Source organism: Hyaena hyaena, unplaced genomic scaffold (genome assembly GCF_003009895.1).
Source record: "Hyaena hyaena isolate Hyena2069 unplaced genomic scaffold, ASM300989v1 scaffold_102, whole genome shotgun sequence".
Taxonomy (NCBI): domain Eukaryota; kingdom Metazoa; phylum Chordata; class Mammalia; order Carnivora; family Hyaenidae; genus Hyaena; species Hyaena hyaena.
The window spans coordinates 739,137-752,389 of record NW_024080734.1 but is presented as its reverse complement, the minus strand read 5'-3'; the positions used below and the strand labels follow the sequence as shown (position 1 = coordinate 752,389).

Sequence of the window (13,253 nt, the reverse complement as noted above, 5' to 3'; positions counted from 1 at the left end):
ATCACTAACCCACTCCATGGGCCAATCCCTTCCTCTGTCTGAGCTTCTGTGGCCTCATCCATAAATTTTTTTTTAAATGTTTGTTTTTGAGAGAGAGAGAGACAGACAGAGAGAGAGAGAGAGACAGAGCATAGCAGGGGAGGGGCAGAGAGAGACAGACACAGAATCTGAAGCAGGCTCCAGTCTCGGAGCTGTCAACACAGAGCCTGATGAGGGACTCGAACTCATGGGCCACAAGATCATGACCTGAACCGAAGTCAGATGCTCAACTGACTGAGCCCCCCAGGTGCCCCGGTGGCCTCATCTATAAAATGAGATGCGATCATCTCTGAGGCTTCTCCCAGCTGCCCCCAAATCTCTCGGAAGTACTGAGCCTGTTTACTAATGAGGGCCTTCTTGGTCTCAGTGGTGGGTGCTCAGGGAGGCTGGAGTGCCCTGTACTGGAGATTTGAGAGACCCTGTGGACTGGACACCTACTGCTAGGGTGTGCAGGAGGTGCAGTCCTGTTTGTGAAGGCCCTCTCTGCTCTGGAGTTCGAGGATGTGCTAGCTCACAATACCCAAGGATTTAGAGTATCTCCGAGGGTCCTGGCCGAGGCCACGTCCTGGACATGGATGAATAAGGAGTCTCCCACTCTGTGCCCTGACTGGGAACGCTTCTCCAAATTTTATAAAAATCCATGTCACCAAGGAGTCAGAGAGGGGAGAATAAAAGGAGATACAGGTTCCCATCAGCTCTGTGACAAGCAGCTGGCTCCTCCAGGTTTCAGAGCTGCTTCGAGGGTTCCTGGAGGCCGGCCATCACCACAAGGATGTTAAGGCAAGAGCCAGGGGACCTTGGCCCCAGGAGCAGTAAGACAATCAAGTACAAGTAGTTGTGTCCAGGTGGTAAGGCAGGATCTGAGAGAAGGGGAGCCAAGCGAGGGCTGGGGGTCTTCACAGAGGGCCTCTGAGCCCCACTGAGGGGGTGAGCGGCACAGGGGCCTCCTGCACAGGAGCAGCGACTGCAAGGGGTGAAGTTGGCAAGTTCTGGGAGGAAGTGAGGAGCACAGGCCCCCGCGGAGGGGGCTGGCTGGAGGCCAGAGGAGGAGACTGGTCATGCTTGGCCAGAACGTCCGAGGTTACACAGTCGCCGGAGTTTTGGCTGGGGCGACAGACAATGTGTTAGTCACCTGATCTGTCATTCCTCTCACAGGATTCTCAGTAAGCTAAGTCAAGAGATCAACAAGAATGAAGAAAGAAGGAGCATCTTCACACGCAAGTGAGGGGGAAGCCAAGGCCCGGTGTCACTGTGACGAAACCCAAAGAGTTTCCAAACCCAAGCTGAGCCTTAAGTGGGAGGCACAGGACAGGTTTTGCCCGAATGTTTGCTCTGCGGTGCTCCTTCAGTCCCAGGGGCCTGAGGCTGGTGCCAAGGAGGGGAGAGACAGTGTCCTTTCTCTGCCCTGCATCTTGCCCCTGGGTCTGGCACTCCAGGGGAACTTCCCCTTGAAAGTCAGACAGTCACATGCTCCCAGTTATACCACCAGTGTGACTTTGATCATTTGATAGCATGGCCTGGGTGGCTAAGCAACAAGGACACCAGTCCTGGGTGGTGAGACATATCCCCTGCTGGGGTCTCCACTTGCAGGGCAGGACTGAGGAAAGAGGGAGGTGCCCCTAAGTCAGGAGCACCGTTAACGCAATGCCTTTTCCCTTGCAGACCCCAAGTCCAGCGGTTTCCTGAAGAGACAGGTAAAGGTGTCAGGGGTAAGAGGGATGCAATGGGAGGTGACAGATACTTCACTTCTTCTGTCTGCTGGTCCCTGGGGCTACTTGGGTATGGTGCAGGCTGCCTTATTCATTTACCTCCCAGGCAGTTCTTAGCCAAAAAGAGGTTGGGGTCCAAACTGAGAGCAGGAGCGATGTTACCGTGCCAGGCACCTGGGTGTACGGCCCCTGCCCAGCTGGGACCCTCTGCAGGTCTAAAATGAGGAACTCTGCGAGGCACAGGAGGACCCAGGATCTGACTGAGCACCTGGGTGAAGCCAGTGCCCCTGCTTCTGGGCCCTTAAAGCAGTTTTCAACTGTTAAACTGCACCGTGTTACAGGGCAGATCCCTGTGCCCCATCAAGTTCTGCTGAAATTTAGGGATAGGACCCCAGTGACTGTTATACAGTAAAAGGTTGAGAAACAACTTCTTCCTTCTGGTAGAACGAGCTGCTCAGGTAGAAACTAGAGCTGATACTAAACTAACCCCTAGGTATGTCGAAGGTAGGATGAAAGCCTGGGCTGGACAGTGGTGTGAGAGTACATCAGAAGGGGTGCTGCTCTGACTTTCTTTCTAGAGGCCTCCTCTGGTACTGATGATGGTGTTATCTCCTTCCACAGAAAGCCATGAAGAAGACAACGGGGGCTGGTCATCCTTTGTGAGTACATTGTGGGCTCTCCTTCCACCCTGACGGCAGTTTCCAGAGCACCTTTGTAATAAGGAACTAACACAGCGCCAAGAGGAGCGAGGCCTCTAACAAGACGCCAGCATCCCCCCTGGTGTGGGCAGGGCATAAGATACGTTCTATAAAGGCCAGAGAGTAAATATTTCCAACTTTGCCGTCCACATGACCTCCAGCTCACCCACTCACCTGCGCTCTTGTAGCACAACGAAAGCCATAGATGACATCTGAACAGCTGTGCGTGGCTGTGTGCCAATAAATCTATATTTGCAAAAACAGATGGAGGGCCGAACTTGGCCCCTGGACTGCAGTTTGCAGATCATACCATTATTCACTATTATCACCCTCACAGCAGGGCCTTCCCCAACTCCCTCCCCTAGATGGTCTATACTAAAGTACCTTTAATATAGCTTTTCTTACAGGGGCACCTCGGTGGCTCAGTTGGCTAAGGTCCTGATTTTGGCTCAGGTTCTGATCTCACAGTTTGTGGGTCCGAGCCCCGCACAGGGCTCTGCATTGACGTGCAAAGCTTGCTTGGGATCCTCTGTCTCCCTCTCTCTGCCCCTTCCCTGCTCACTCTCTCTCTCTGTCTCTGTCTCTCTCAAAATAAACAAACATTAAAACTTTTAAAAAATAGCTTTTCCTATAGTCTTAAGTTCCCACTGGTGAAACAGAGGGAAAGGGATTTCAGAATCAATTATTAGCCCCCAAAAGATTTCAGGGAAGGTTTAAACCAAGTAGGTTTTATGTTTGAGGGGTCACAGTGAGCCCTTGGAGAGTCTGAGGAAGTCTGCATGTCCTCTCCCCAGAAGACTGCATCCACTGTCACTGCGTGAAGCTGGGCTCTGGCTAAGAATTCTATTATGGCCCAGAGCCCACTGTGTTCATTCTACAGATGCAGCGGCCGAGCCCAGTGGACAATGGGACTTATGTAGAGCCACACAGCTAATTACAGGCAGCCCTGGGACCCAGGTGGCCTGACCCTCAGTCTAGGGGTCTTTCTGGTAAGCAGCTACCTCAGTGCCTTTAGGAAGCAGGTAAAACATTCCTTGTCCTATTGGGATTCTGGCAAAAGGAAGCACTGAATTTGAAAAACGCCAGCTAAGTTGGTGCCTTCTACAAGAAGACAAAGGAATTGGGCAGATTTATGTCGTACAAAAGGGAAAGTAGCCCAGAGATTCACTCGACTATTTACATTTTTGTACAGAAGCTGCATCTTGGCCACTGCTTGCCCCGTGGCCCCTCCTGGGTGGGAGCTCGGCCTGTGGCTCGTGTCCTTCACCCTCTTCCTGAACAGAGGTTGTTCCACTAGTGCTGCCTCACACTCATGCGTTCCAGTCCACTCCCAGGCCTGCACAGGGCACCGGGTGGGCGGGGTAGAGACAGGGAACCCACTCCTGTGAGCACTAGACAGCACAGATCACACACACATATGGCACAGCATGATTAGGAACAAACCCATGCTCGCACATTTAGGAGACAAATCACGGGGGAAACCCACTGTTCCAAAGTGGAGAGGAAGAGTCTGCAGCTGAGAAAGACCTCCAGGGTAAAGGCTGGTAGCAGGCAGAGGCAGTGAGGCTGAGATGTGCAGGCTATACAATCCAGGGACTCCTCTGTCAGCCGGGCCACAGTAGGGCCTGGACAGGGGTGGAGGCCACTACTCCCAGTTCCCCAACTCTGCGGTTCCATTGCCTGCTCTCGAGCTACAGGAGCGCAGAAGATGGGCTGAAGACTTGGAGAGTTCATGCAGACACTCAGCCTCACTTTGCCTTCCACTATTTTAAACACTATTCCTCGATCAAACATGAACACAGCAATCTTTCAATAGAACAATGTAGACTGTCTTTCGTAAATCACCCAGTAAAGCTGTGAAGACCTCTAGGGTATTGGTTCACCTCTTTCCTCATCAAGATGCAACTTCCTGCCGCTTCTTTCCATACTGCCCTTGACCTTAGAGAACTGCCCTGGGCTCCTTTGTTACCCACCTGACTTTGGCACGAGAATGATAAGGCACATGCCGCTCGGCTCGGCTGACGGAGCCGCCCCTGCTTGGGAAATCACTACTGTGACCGTCCACTTTCATGAGCTCCCTCAAAGGCAATCATGCAGTCCCCAGGGCTCACTTTCGAGCACATATAAAATACAACAGAACGGTTAACATTTAGAAAGAGAGTCTCTTCCAAAAAAGCAGCTTTAAACTCAGTGTCAGGTGTCATGAATAATAAGCTGTTGTCTCTATACGTTCCGCTCTCGGCAAGAAGAATAGCACAGCCCTGACTCCCCTCTCTCAGACACAATTCAATCTGCCTTCTAATTAACAGGCTTTGGTTATCTGGTTTCCCCATTAGCATGGCCTCAACACCGCACTAGATTATAATGAGAAGTGCTTTGAGCACAGGCACACTAAGAACAGAACTGACAATTAACTAGCGGCACCACAAATGCTCCAGGCATTTAGTCTTCCTCTTGGTGATGCCTGGAATAAAAAACATGTTTACTCAAAACAGAGGCGGGTCTTTCGCCCCTCTCTTCCAGTGTCCTCATTTTCTTTTGCTTTTCTCTCTTGTGCAAAAAGGTGCAGAGGGAAATGCACTCGCCTTGTGCTCCTAAGGCCTTGACAGAGACCCCAAGTCCACAACTTGCTAGCCCTATTACTTGTACTCCCCAATCTCAGTGTCCTCATCTGTAAAATGGGAGTGACCATCCTAGTGCTGGCAGAGAGAGAGTCGATGCAGGCACACGGGTGCCACGGAGCCCCTACAAACTGGGCCGCCTCCATCACTGTGTTGGTAGGAAGAAGATGACTATGAAAGCCCCAATGACGATCAGGAGGAGGAGGACGACGGTGACTATGAGTCCCCCAACGAGGAGGAGCAAGGAGCGCCCGTGGAAGACGATGCGGATTACGAGCCACCGCCCTCCAACGACGAGGAGGCCTTGCAGAACTCCATCCTGCCTGCCAAGCCGTTCTCCAACTCTAACTCCATGTACATCGGTAAGGCCCTGGCAGCCTGCCTCGCCCTGCAGCACAAGGTGCCCGCTAACCTCAGCTCAGTTCCTTACTGGCTGTGTGGCTTTGGGCAAGTGACTCCACCTCTCTGGGCCTCAATTTCCTCTTCTGTGAAATAGGATAATAACCATACAGAGACCACAGACCTTTGGTGTGAGGATTATAAATATTGCAGACAAACCATTGCCTGTGGTGGCTGATATTAGCAGACAGGAGAAGTGAGGGTGGATATTTTCAACAGTAGGAATGGCCATGCAGAGGCTCTGAGCTCAAAGGAGTGTGGCATGTCAGAGGAGCTGAGAGCTGGCCAGTGTGAGTAGAGTGGCGTGAGATGAGATCAGGCCTGTCCAAGTTCAGAGCCACACTCTCTGTGGAAGAGCAATACATCTCCAAAGCTGGGACTGCGGGGAGGCAGCAGAGGCACCCGGGGCACAAAGTGTAAGGAGGACCTCAGTCACACTCCTGGCCTGGCCTTTCCTTCGCCAAAGGGGAGGGGCATTGCCAGCTTATCAACTTGGCCTAGGGATACTTCAGTGGGATCAGAGAATACTGTGGGTTCCTGTCCAAAGCAAGCTAAGTAACCAGTTTAGAGTCTGAGATTAGGGGGCACCTGGCTGGCTCCATCGGTGGTGCCTATGATTCTTGATCGCTGGTTTATAAACTGGAGCCCTATGTTGAGTGTAGAGATAAATTAAAAATAAAATTGTATCAAAAAAAAGAGTCTGTGATTCCATAAAAGGAGTTGGTGGCCAGCCCCTCCCTTTAAGGGAAGAGATGAGTAAAAGGAGGAAGTGGGAGGGGGAGGTCAGCTCAGAGCATTTGTGAGGGGAAGGAGGGGACCCAAGATAGGATCCCCATGAGCCACCAGCCGACTTCACCCTGTCTTGGCAGCTGTGTGTGTGTGTGTGTGTGTGTGAGAGAGAGAGAGAGAATGTGTGTGAACGAGAGAGAGAGAGAGAGAGAGAGAGAGAGAGAATGTGTGTGAACGACCCGACCCAGGTGGGCCGGCATTGGCGCTGGTGGGGCTCTGCGGGATGGGGCGCCCCTGTGTGTGTGTGTGTGTGTGTGTATGTGTGTGAACGACCCAGGCGGGCCGGCATTGGCGCTGGTGGGTGTCTGCGGGATGGGGCCCCCGGAAGGCAGAGGTGCTCAGAGCAGGGCACCGGGTGGGCTGCTCCAGGGCAATCCGCACCCACCTTACTGTGGCATTTCTGCTTTCACCTCACTGCCCTACCGCCCTTGCCCTTCCGCAGACAGGCCACCCTCCAGCAAAGTCCCGCAGCAGCCGCCAGTGCCCCCGCAGAGACCGATGGCCGTGCTCCCTCCTCCACCTGCTGGCCGGAGTCACGCGGTAGGCCTCTTTCCTTTCTCCTCTGGTGCTGTGTCCACTCTGATCCCTCCTTTGTCAGACAGAAGTGAAGAGTATACGTATCTTCACCCAATTCTGGCCAGTAGGAAAGGAGTATATACAGGCTGGGTACATGCAAACCCCAGAACTCACAGTGATTTTTATTCATGTCATAGTGCCTATCATCGGCATTCTCTTTTTATCACAAACAATTTAAACTACTTGTATAATAAAAGGTCTCATTATACTATTCATTGTGCTATTATTTTCCACCTTTGAAATAAATATAAACTGTGAAATAAACTCTGAAGGATCTAGGTGAGTCTATGTCCCCTACTGCTACTGCCTGGGTCCCTGGTGCCTTCTCTCGCCTAAGAGACGTGCGCCACCTGCTGGCCAGAGGTGGAAATTCCACCGGCAAGTGGCTTGAGCCACCAACGTTTACAACGCAGTGAACTCAGTAGTAAAGAGAGAGGCAGCAAATCCCCTTTCCTCTTTCTTCAAGCTTACAGTGCCAGGTCCTGTAGGTTAAATTAAGAGAGACCCAGAGAAGTTCAGGTTAATGTGTCAATAGCTGGAAATGTGTTCTTTTCATAAGGGATCTGAGCACTTAAACAGCGGTGGCAAATGCCAAAGTGTTCAGGGCTAGTAGGAGGAAGAGAATGTATTTTCCAACAAGCTCAAAATGCAGACCACACCACCGTTGGGCCTTTCATTCAAGCATAGATGGCTTCCTCCTGCTTGTGCAGTTTTCTTGCAAAGGGGACTCAGGGCTGAATTGATCTACAAACATATTTTGCTTTGAAATCTGAAGGCATCCACCTTCACTATTGGGATGCTGAATTCACTCATTCAGTCAACAGATTAGCCACTAGTGTGTGCCAAGCAGTGTTCTAGCTGCTGGGAATAGAGCATGAACAAGGCAAATAAGGTCCCTGCTTTCATAAAGGTTCAACTTTAGCTGGGGGGAGGCAAGAAAACATGATGATGGGTAAGGAGGTAACACTGAGCTGGACAGAATGAGCCAGTTGTGGCAAGAGCTGGGGAAAGAGCATTCTAGGCAGAGGAAAGCACAAATACCAAGATGAGAAAGAGGGCATGAGCTTGAGATTTTGCAGGAACTGCAAGAAGACATTTAGAGTGGGAGCCCAGTGTGCACTGGAGAGAGGAGTCTAAGAGGGAGTCAGAAGGGTGGGCACACGACCAGTTGTTATTGTGTTCCCAATGTGATATGGGCCTCCCGAGGGCTTGGCAGGTGAGTGACATGCTCACTACCTTGGATGAAAGAGTGTGGGATGGGAAGCTCAGGTAACAGGCTATTATCCAGGTGAAAAACGGAGATGAAGAAAGTGAACAGAGTGAGATTTGGGGGGATACGGTCACCAGGACTTGTGGATGTGTCATCATGAGGTGCTACCTAACGTGTGGCTCTTTTTTAAACAGCCACCCCCCCCACCCCAGGCCAACCATGAAGAGCCTAGCAGAAGTAGAAACCATAAACCAGCAAAGCGTAAGTACGGGCGCTTCCCTCTCTTGCCCACCAGCGTACCCATCCCCTCACCCCCAGCCAACTGCCTTCTTCTTTTAATTGACTTCAGTCTTTTTCCCTTCCAGTCCCTGCTCCTTCCATAGACAGAAGCACGAAACCTCCCCTCGATCGTTCGTTAGCCCCGTTTGACAGAGAGCCCTTCACACTAGGTTGGTATCACTCTATTTGACGCATTGTAACAATGTCCAGTATGTATAGAGTGCTTATGGCATGATTTACACATGTATGCCCACAATCATAATGATACTATAAAGTGAGACTATTAGAATCGTCCTCATTTCGCATATGGGGCAACTGAGGCACAAAGAGATAACTTTCCCAGATCACTAAGCTACCAAGTGATGGTGTAGAGACCCAAGTGGAGATCAGACTGACTGCAGAGCTCCCGCTGTTCGCCCTGTGCGAGGCCTGCTTCTTCATGGCTGTGATGTGTACCCACATCTCATTGTCCTCCTGACAGACGGTGCAGGGGGCTTTGTAGTGCAGAAGACAGACGGTCCGGGAGAGCTACTGTCAGCTGCCCTGGCTGCTACCTAGCAGCTTACTGACCACAGGGACCGTACGTTTTCAGTTGTCACCTTTGTAAGGTGGCTGTTCTCTAAGTAGAAATGCTTTATAAAACTCTAAGGTGCTATTCAAGTGTGAGGATTGTTTATGGTTGTACACGTGCAATTATCAAACCGGGGGTATCCTACAGTCCTTTCCTCCCAGAATTGACCCACAATGTTCTTGGATTACAGCTATCTCTATATAAAGCTATTTCCAATTCAATTCTAAAACATAGCTACCACTTATTGAGCACCACTTATTGAGCACCTACTATGGGGCAAGTGCTTTACCTACCCCAAATAATTTACCTACATTATCCTTACTCCAACCCAACAAAGGAAGTGTATTATTACCCCCATTTTGTAGACAATGAGAAGTTGAATAATTTTTCCAAATTTACATAACTAGGTGCAGGATTTGAAGCCATGTCTTTCTGACTTTGATGTGGGTGCTCTTTTCTACCACATCGTGCTGCAGTTGGGAGACCCTGGATTTTCCTTGATATGGGGTAGAGGGTCCTGGGGAGGGAGCTACAAACATTGAGGGACAAGGAGCCCAGAGACCCAGCCCCACCCAACCTTCCTGGCCTGTACCCTGAGCAAGGCATTTAGGCTTTTGTGACCTAAGGTTCCTCTCTGAAAATGAATTTCAGTTCTTGGATTTGAGGCTCCTGCTTGCTGCTTTTCCCTGACCTGCACCACAGCTCTGATGACACGCAAAGCTGTGTGGGTTCCTTGAGATTAGAGTGGTCTGCTGCAGAGGGCTATTCAAGTTATGTGAAAAGGAAGGCGGACAGACTCAACTTCAGACTCCACGTGTGCTTACGCCCACAAATCAAAGTGTCAGGAGAGTGGGATACTGACATCAAACCCTTCAGAGTCACCTCCTGAACAAAGGTTATCTTTGAAAAGGATTCTTTTTAAAAAATTGAAGTACACCCTCTCTTGACAATACCTACAACTGAATTACTTCCTTGTCTGTGATGTTTTGAGAGAACTAACCTCTAACAGAGCTCTGATTCTTAACAAAGACTCTTAACAGAGTGCCCAAAGAATCTGTATAAATCAGAAAAAAAAATTTTTGAAGAAAATCTATGTAAGCCTAAGAATATAAACATAAGTTTTCTGGGTAACCCTTCAAAGTTGAGTTTTTATCCTAAGCCAAAGTTTTGTGAATAATATACATTTCTTATACCACCAAAATGGTCTACTCCTGGGCAGTGAATTCTTCACAGTAGGACAAAATTCTTGGGACTTCTTAATGGTGTGGGCTGTACCTCATGTTGTGAAAATCATATCATCATTCACCATCGGGTGTTAACTGTACAGAGGTCTAGGAGGGAGGGAAAGAGAGAAATACCTAGCAGCTTTCAGCACCCATGTATCATGTGCCTGACACTGCATATAAATTCACCTGATCTTTACAACAAACCTATGCATTTTAGACCTATAATCCTGATTTTACAGGTGAGAAACTAGAGACTCAGAGACTTTAAGGAACTTGTTCAAGGTGTACAGAATTTGCTGGTAGACCTGGCTGAATACAGTTAAGTGGTACTTCTATTGTACTGAAGACATAGGACATAATCTACTCCAAGGGACTTCAGACAGAATAAAAACAAAGTGCTTTGAATAGCTCTGCAATGCTGAGTTCTCAGGTACACCTAGCGTTTCTTCAGGAAGCCTGAAGCCTGCAGGTCAGCTCTTCTAAGAGAAAAAAAAGTAAAAGGAAAAAAGACCCCAAAACCCAACACAATTAAAACAAAATGATTTGCTTTCTATCAGGACAATCTCCTGAAATGCTCTTCTCCAAATTAAATGTTTTCCCAGAAAATAAGTGCAACACTTTATATGATGTCAAGTGTACCACAGGATTGGAGAAAAATTAACCCCTCCATGGCAAATGGGTTTACTTCAGAAATAAACTTAGGCTATAGTCAGTAAAAGAGGCATAAAATCCCCAAGGGACATTAATCCTTCTTACCATTAGTCACATAAAATAAAATGTTGAAAAGAATCACAGAATACAGAATCCTGTTTCTATGTACACAACTCTGTATGATCTTGGGCAAGTCACTTCATTTCTCTGAGCCTGTAAAATTAGGTGCTCTACATTGGGATCTTCCAGAGAGAGAGAGCATGAGCGAGGGAGGGGCAGAGAGAGGGAGACAGAGAATCTGAAGCAGGCTCTGTGCTGTCAGTGCAGAGCCTGATGTGGGGCTTGAACATACGAACCATGAGATCATGGAGGCACCCCCCCACACTAGGTTTTAATATTTCATTCTGAGCTGATAAGGTATTCAAAGCCTGCCTGCTATTTGTCATTTACAGGAAAGAAGCCGGCGTTTCCTGACAAGGTAAGGTGTTGCCCTATTTTGTTTTGATTTTATTTTCTATCTTGTCTTTATTCTGAGAAGTGCTAGGACACTCACATGTCTTCCCTCCTCTCTTACAGCCCTCGGCCCCAGTGGGAAGGTAAGGTGCCTTGATGCATCCGTGCGAGGGTACACGGTATATGCTGTAGAAACACAGTTCAGTTTCTTCCCCACACCGCCTTTCTCTCAACTCTGCAGGCCTCTCGGGGAGCATTTACCCAAGATGCAAAAGCCTCCTTTACCGCCAGCCGCCGAAAGGCATGACAGAAGTAGCCCCCTGCCAGGGAAGAAGCCACCTGTGCCAAGGTAATTGTCTTCTGTTGCCTGAGTCTGTCATTCAGAGAGCAGTGACGTCAATAATTTGCCTGGCATTAGCCTACAACAGAACTGAACGTCAGGGGTGTTCCCGGCGAGGAGTGGACTGTTCGCTGCTATGGCTTGAGGAATTCTGGCTTTTCAGGTTGGATGTCAAGTTCTGAGTCCCTCTGAAGACAGATGATAGTGACCTAGCAAAGAAAGAACTGGAGAGGTTCTCTGTCAGGAGGACAGGAATGATCACTGTTGGTGGAGAACTCATCCTCAGCTGGTCGTAAACGTGTGCTCGTGTTTTCCTTCCATCTCAGTACATGGGAACTGCAGCTTCCACTTTATTTTTCAAGACAGGCAGCAGATAGGAAATAAGTGGGAGAAGTTTTTAGGTCGCTGTGGCTTCCTCACTATTAAACCACATTTTATAATGGCAGAATGCTGAAGTCTGCTCAAATATTTCTAAATTTATTGTAAAGTCTTTTGGGGCCTACGTACCAAATGGCATAAATGTATCTGGTGTCAGGTCTAACCTTATTACTGACTAAGGGCAGAGCCCAGGCTTCTGTTTTTCCCATCAGGAATCCATCAGAATTCAAACTATTGCTGTTGCTTGGCTAGCGTGATGATTAAATCAGAGCCAGGACTAAAGTATACCAAAAAACCCTCAGTTATCAAGTTAACATTTTAATGGAATAATTTTATTTATTTTTATTTTTTTAAGTTTTTAAGGCTTATTTTATTTTTGAGATATATATAGAGAGAAACAGAATGTGAGCAGGGGAGAGGCAGAGAAGGAGACACAGAATCTGAAGCAGGCTCCAAGCTCTGAGCTGTCAGCACAGAGCCCAACACGGGGCTTGAACCCACAAATCGTGAGATCATGACCTGAGCTGAAGTTAGACGTTCAACTGAGTGTGCTACCCAGGCGCCCCGTTAATGGAATATTTTTAATGGAATTTTTTAAAAGTTTATTTGAGAGAGAGGAAGAGGAAGAGGAAGAGGGAGAGGGAGAGAGAGAGAGCTAGAGAGAGCGCAAATGGGCGAGAGAGGCAGAGAGAGAATCCGGGCAGGCTCCGTACTACCAGCACAGAGCCCAATGCGAGGCTGATCTCACAAAAGGTGAGATCATGACCTGAGCTGAAATCAAGAGTCAGATGCTTAAGAGACTGAGCCACCCAGGTGCCCCTAATGGAAAAAATATTTTTTTAATGTTTAATGTTTATTTATTTTTAAGAGAAAGAGAGAGACAGAGTTTAAGCAGGGAAGGGGTAGAAAGAGAGGGAGACACAGAATCTGAGGCAGGTTCCAGGCTCTGAGCTGTCAGCAGAGCCAGGTGTGGGGTTCAAACTCAGACTGCAAGATCATGACCTGAGCCAAAGTCAGAGGCTTAACCAACTGAGCCACCCAGGTGCCCCTTTAAAAATGTCAATGAATGTAAAAAATATCAACAATGAACAAAATATCAAAATTTCAAATGAACACATGATGGGATGATGACATGTGAAGCATCTGCCAGATAGGAGATGATCACCCCTCTCTCTAAGGGGAACACGATGAGGGCCTAGGCATAGAGCTGCCTGCCATAGCTCTAAGGCAGTGGTCACCACATTTGTCTGACTGGCTCGTGCATCTGGGAAAAGTCCCACAGCACTAGCACTTTCCAACTGTCTTCCCTTTACC

The 13,253-nt window shown here is 48.7% G+C and overlaps 1 protein-coding gene across 2 annotated transcripts in view; it reads left to right on the top strand.

Moving 5' to 3' along the window:
* The window catches only part of LCP2 (lymphocyte cytosolic protein 2), a 44,774-nt gene that overhangs the window by 17,904 nt on the left and 13,617 nt on the right, over positions 1 to 13,253 (top strand). Inside the window, exons 4-13 of one of the 2 annotated variants that reach the window (XM_039235726.1) lie at positions 1,195 to 1,260; positions 1,702 to 1,733; positions 2,370 to 2,407; positions 5,228 to 5,429; positions 6,698 to 6,795; positions 8,236 to 8,302; positions 8,407 to 8,490; positions 11,221 to 11,246; positions 11,345 to 11,364; positions 11,463 to 11,570. In XM_039235726.1, the coding sequence (XP_039091657.1) occupies positions 1,195 to 1,260; positions 1,702 to 1,733; positions 2,370 to 2,407; positions 5,228 to 5,429; positions 6,698 to 6,795; positions 8,236 to 8,302; positions 8,407 to 8,490; positions 11,221 to 11,246; positions 11,345 to 11,364; positions 11,463 to 11,570 (741 nt within the window). The remainder of the gene's footprint in view (positions 1 to 1,194; positions 1,261 to 1,701; positions 1,734 to 2,369; positions 2,408 to 5,227; positions 5,430 to 6,697; positions 6,796 to 8,235; positions 8,303 to 8,406; positions 8,491 to 11,220; positions 11,247 to 11,344; positions 11,365 to 11,462; positions 11,571 to 13,253) is intronic. The other variant, XM_039235728.1, reaches the window with a different exon arrangement.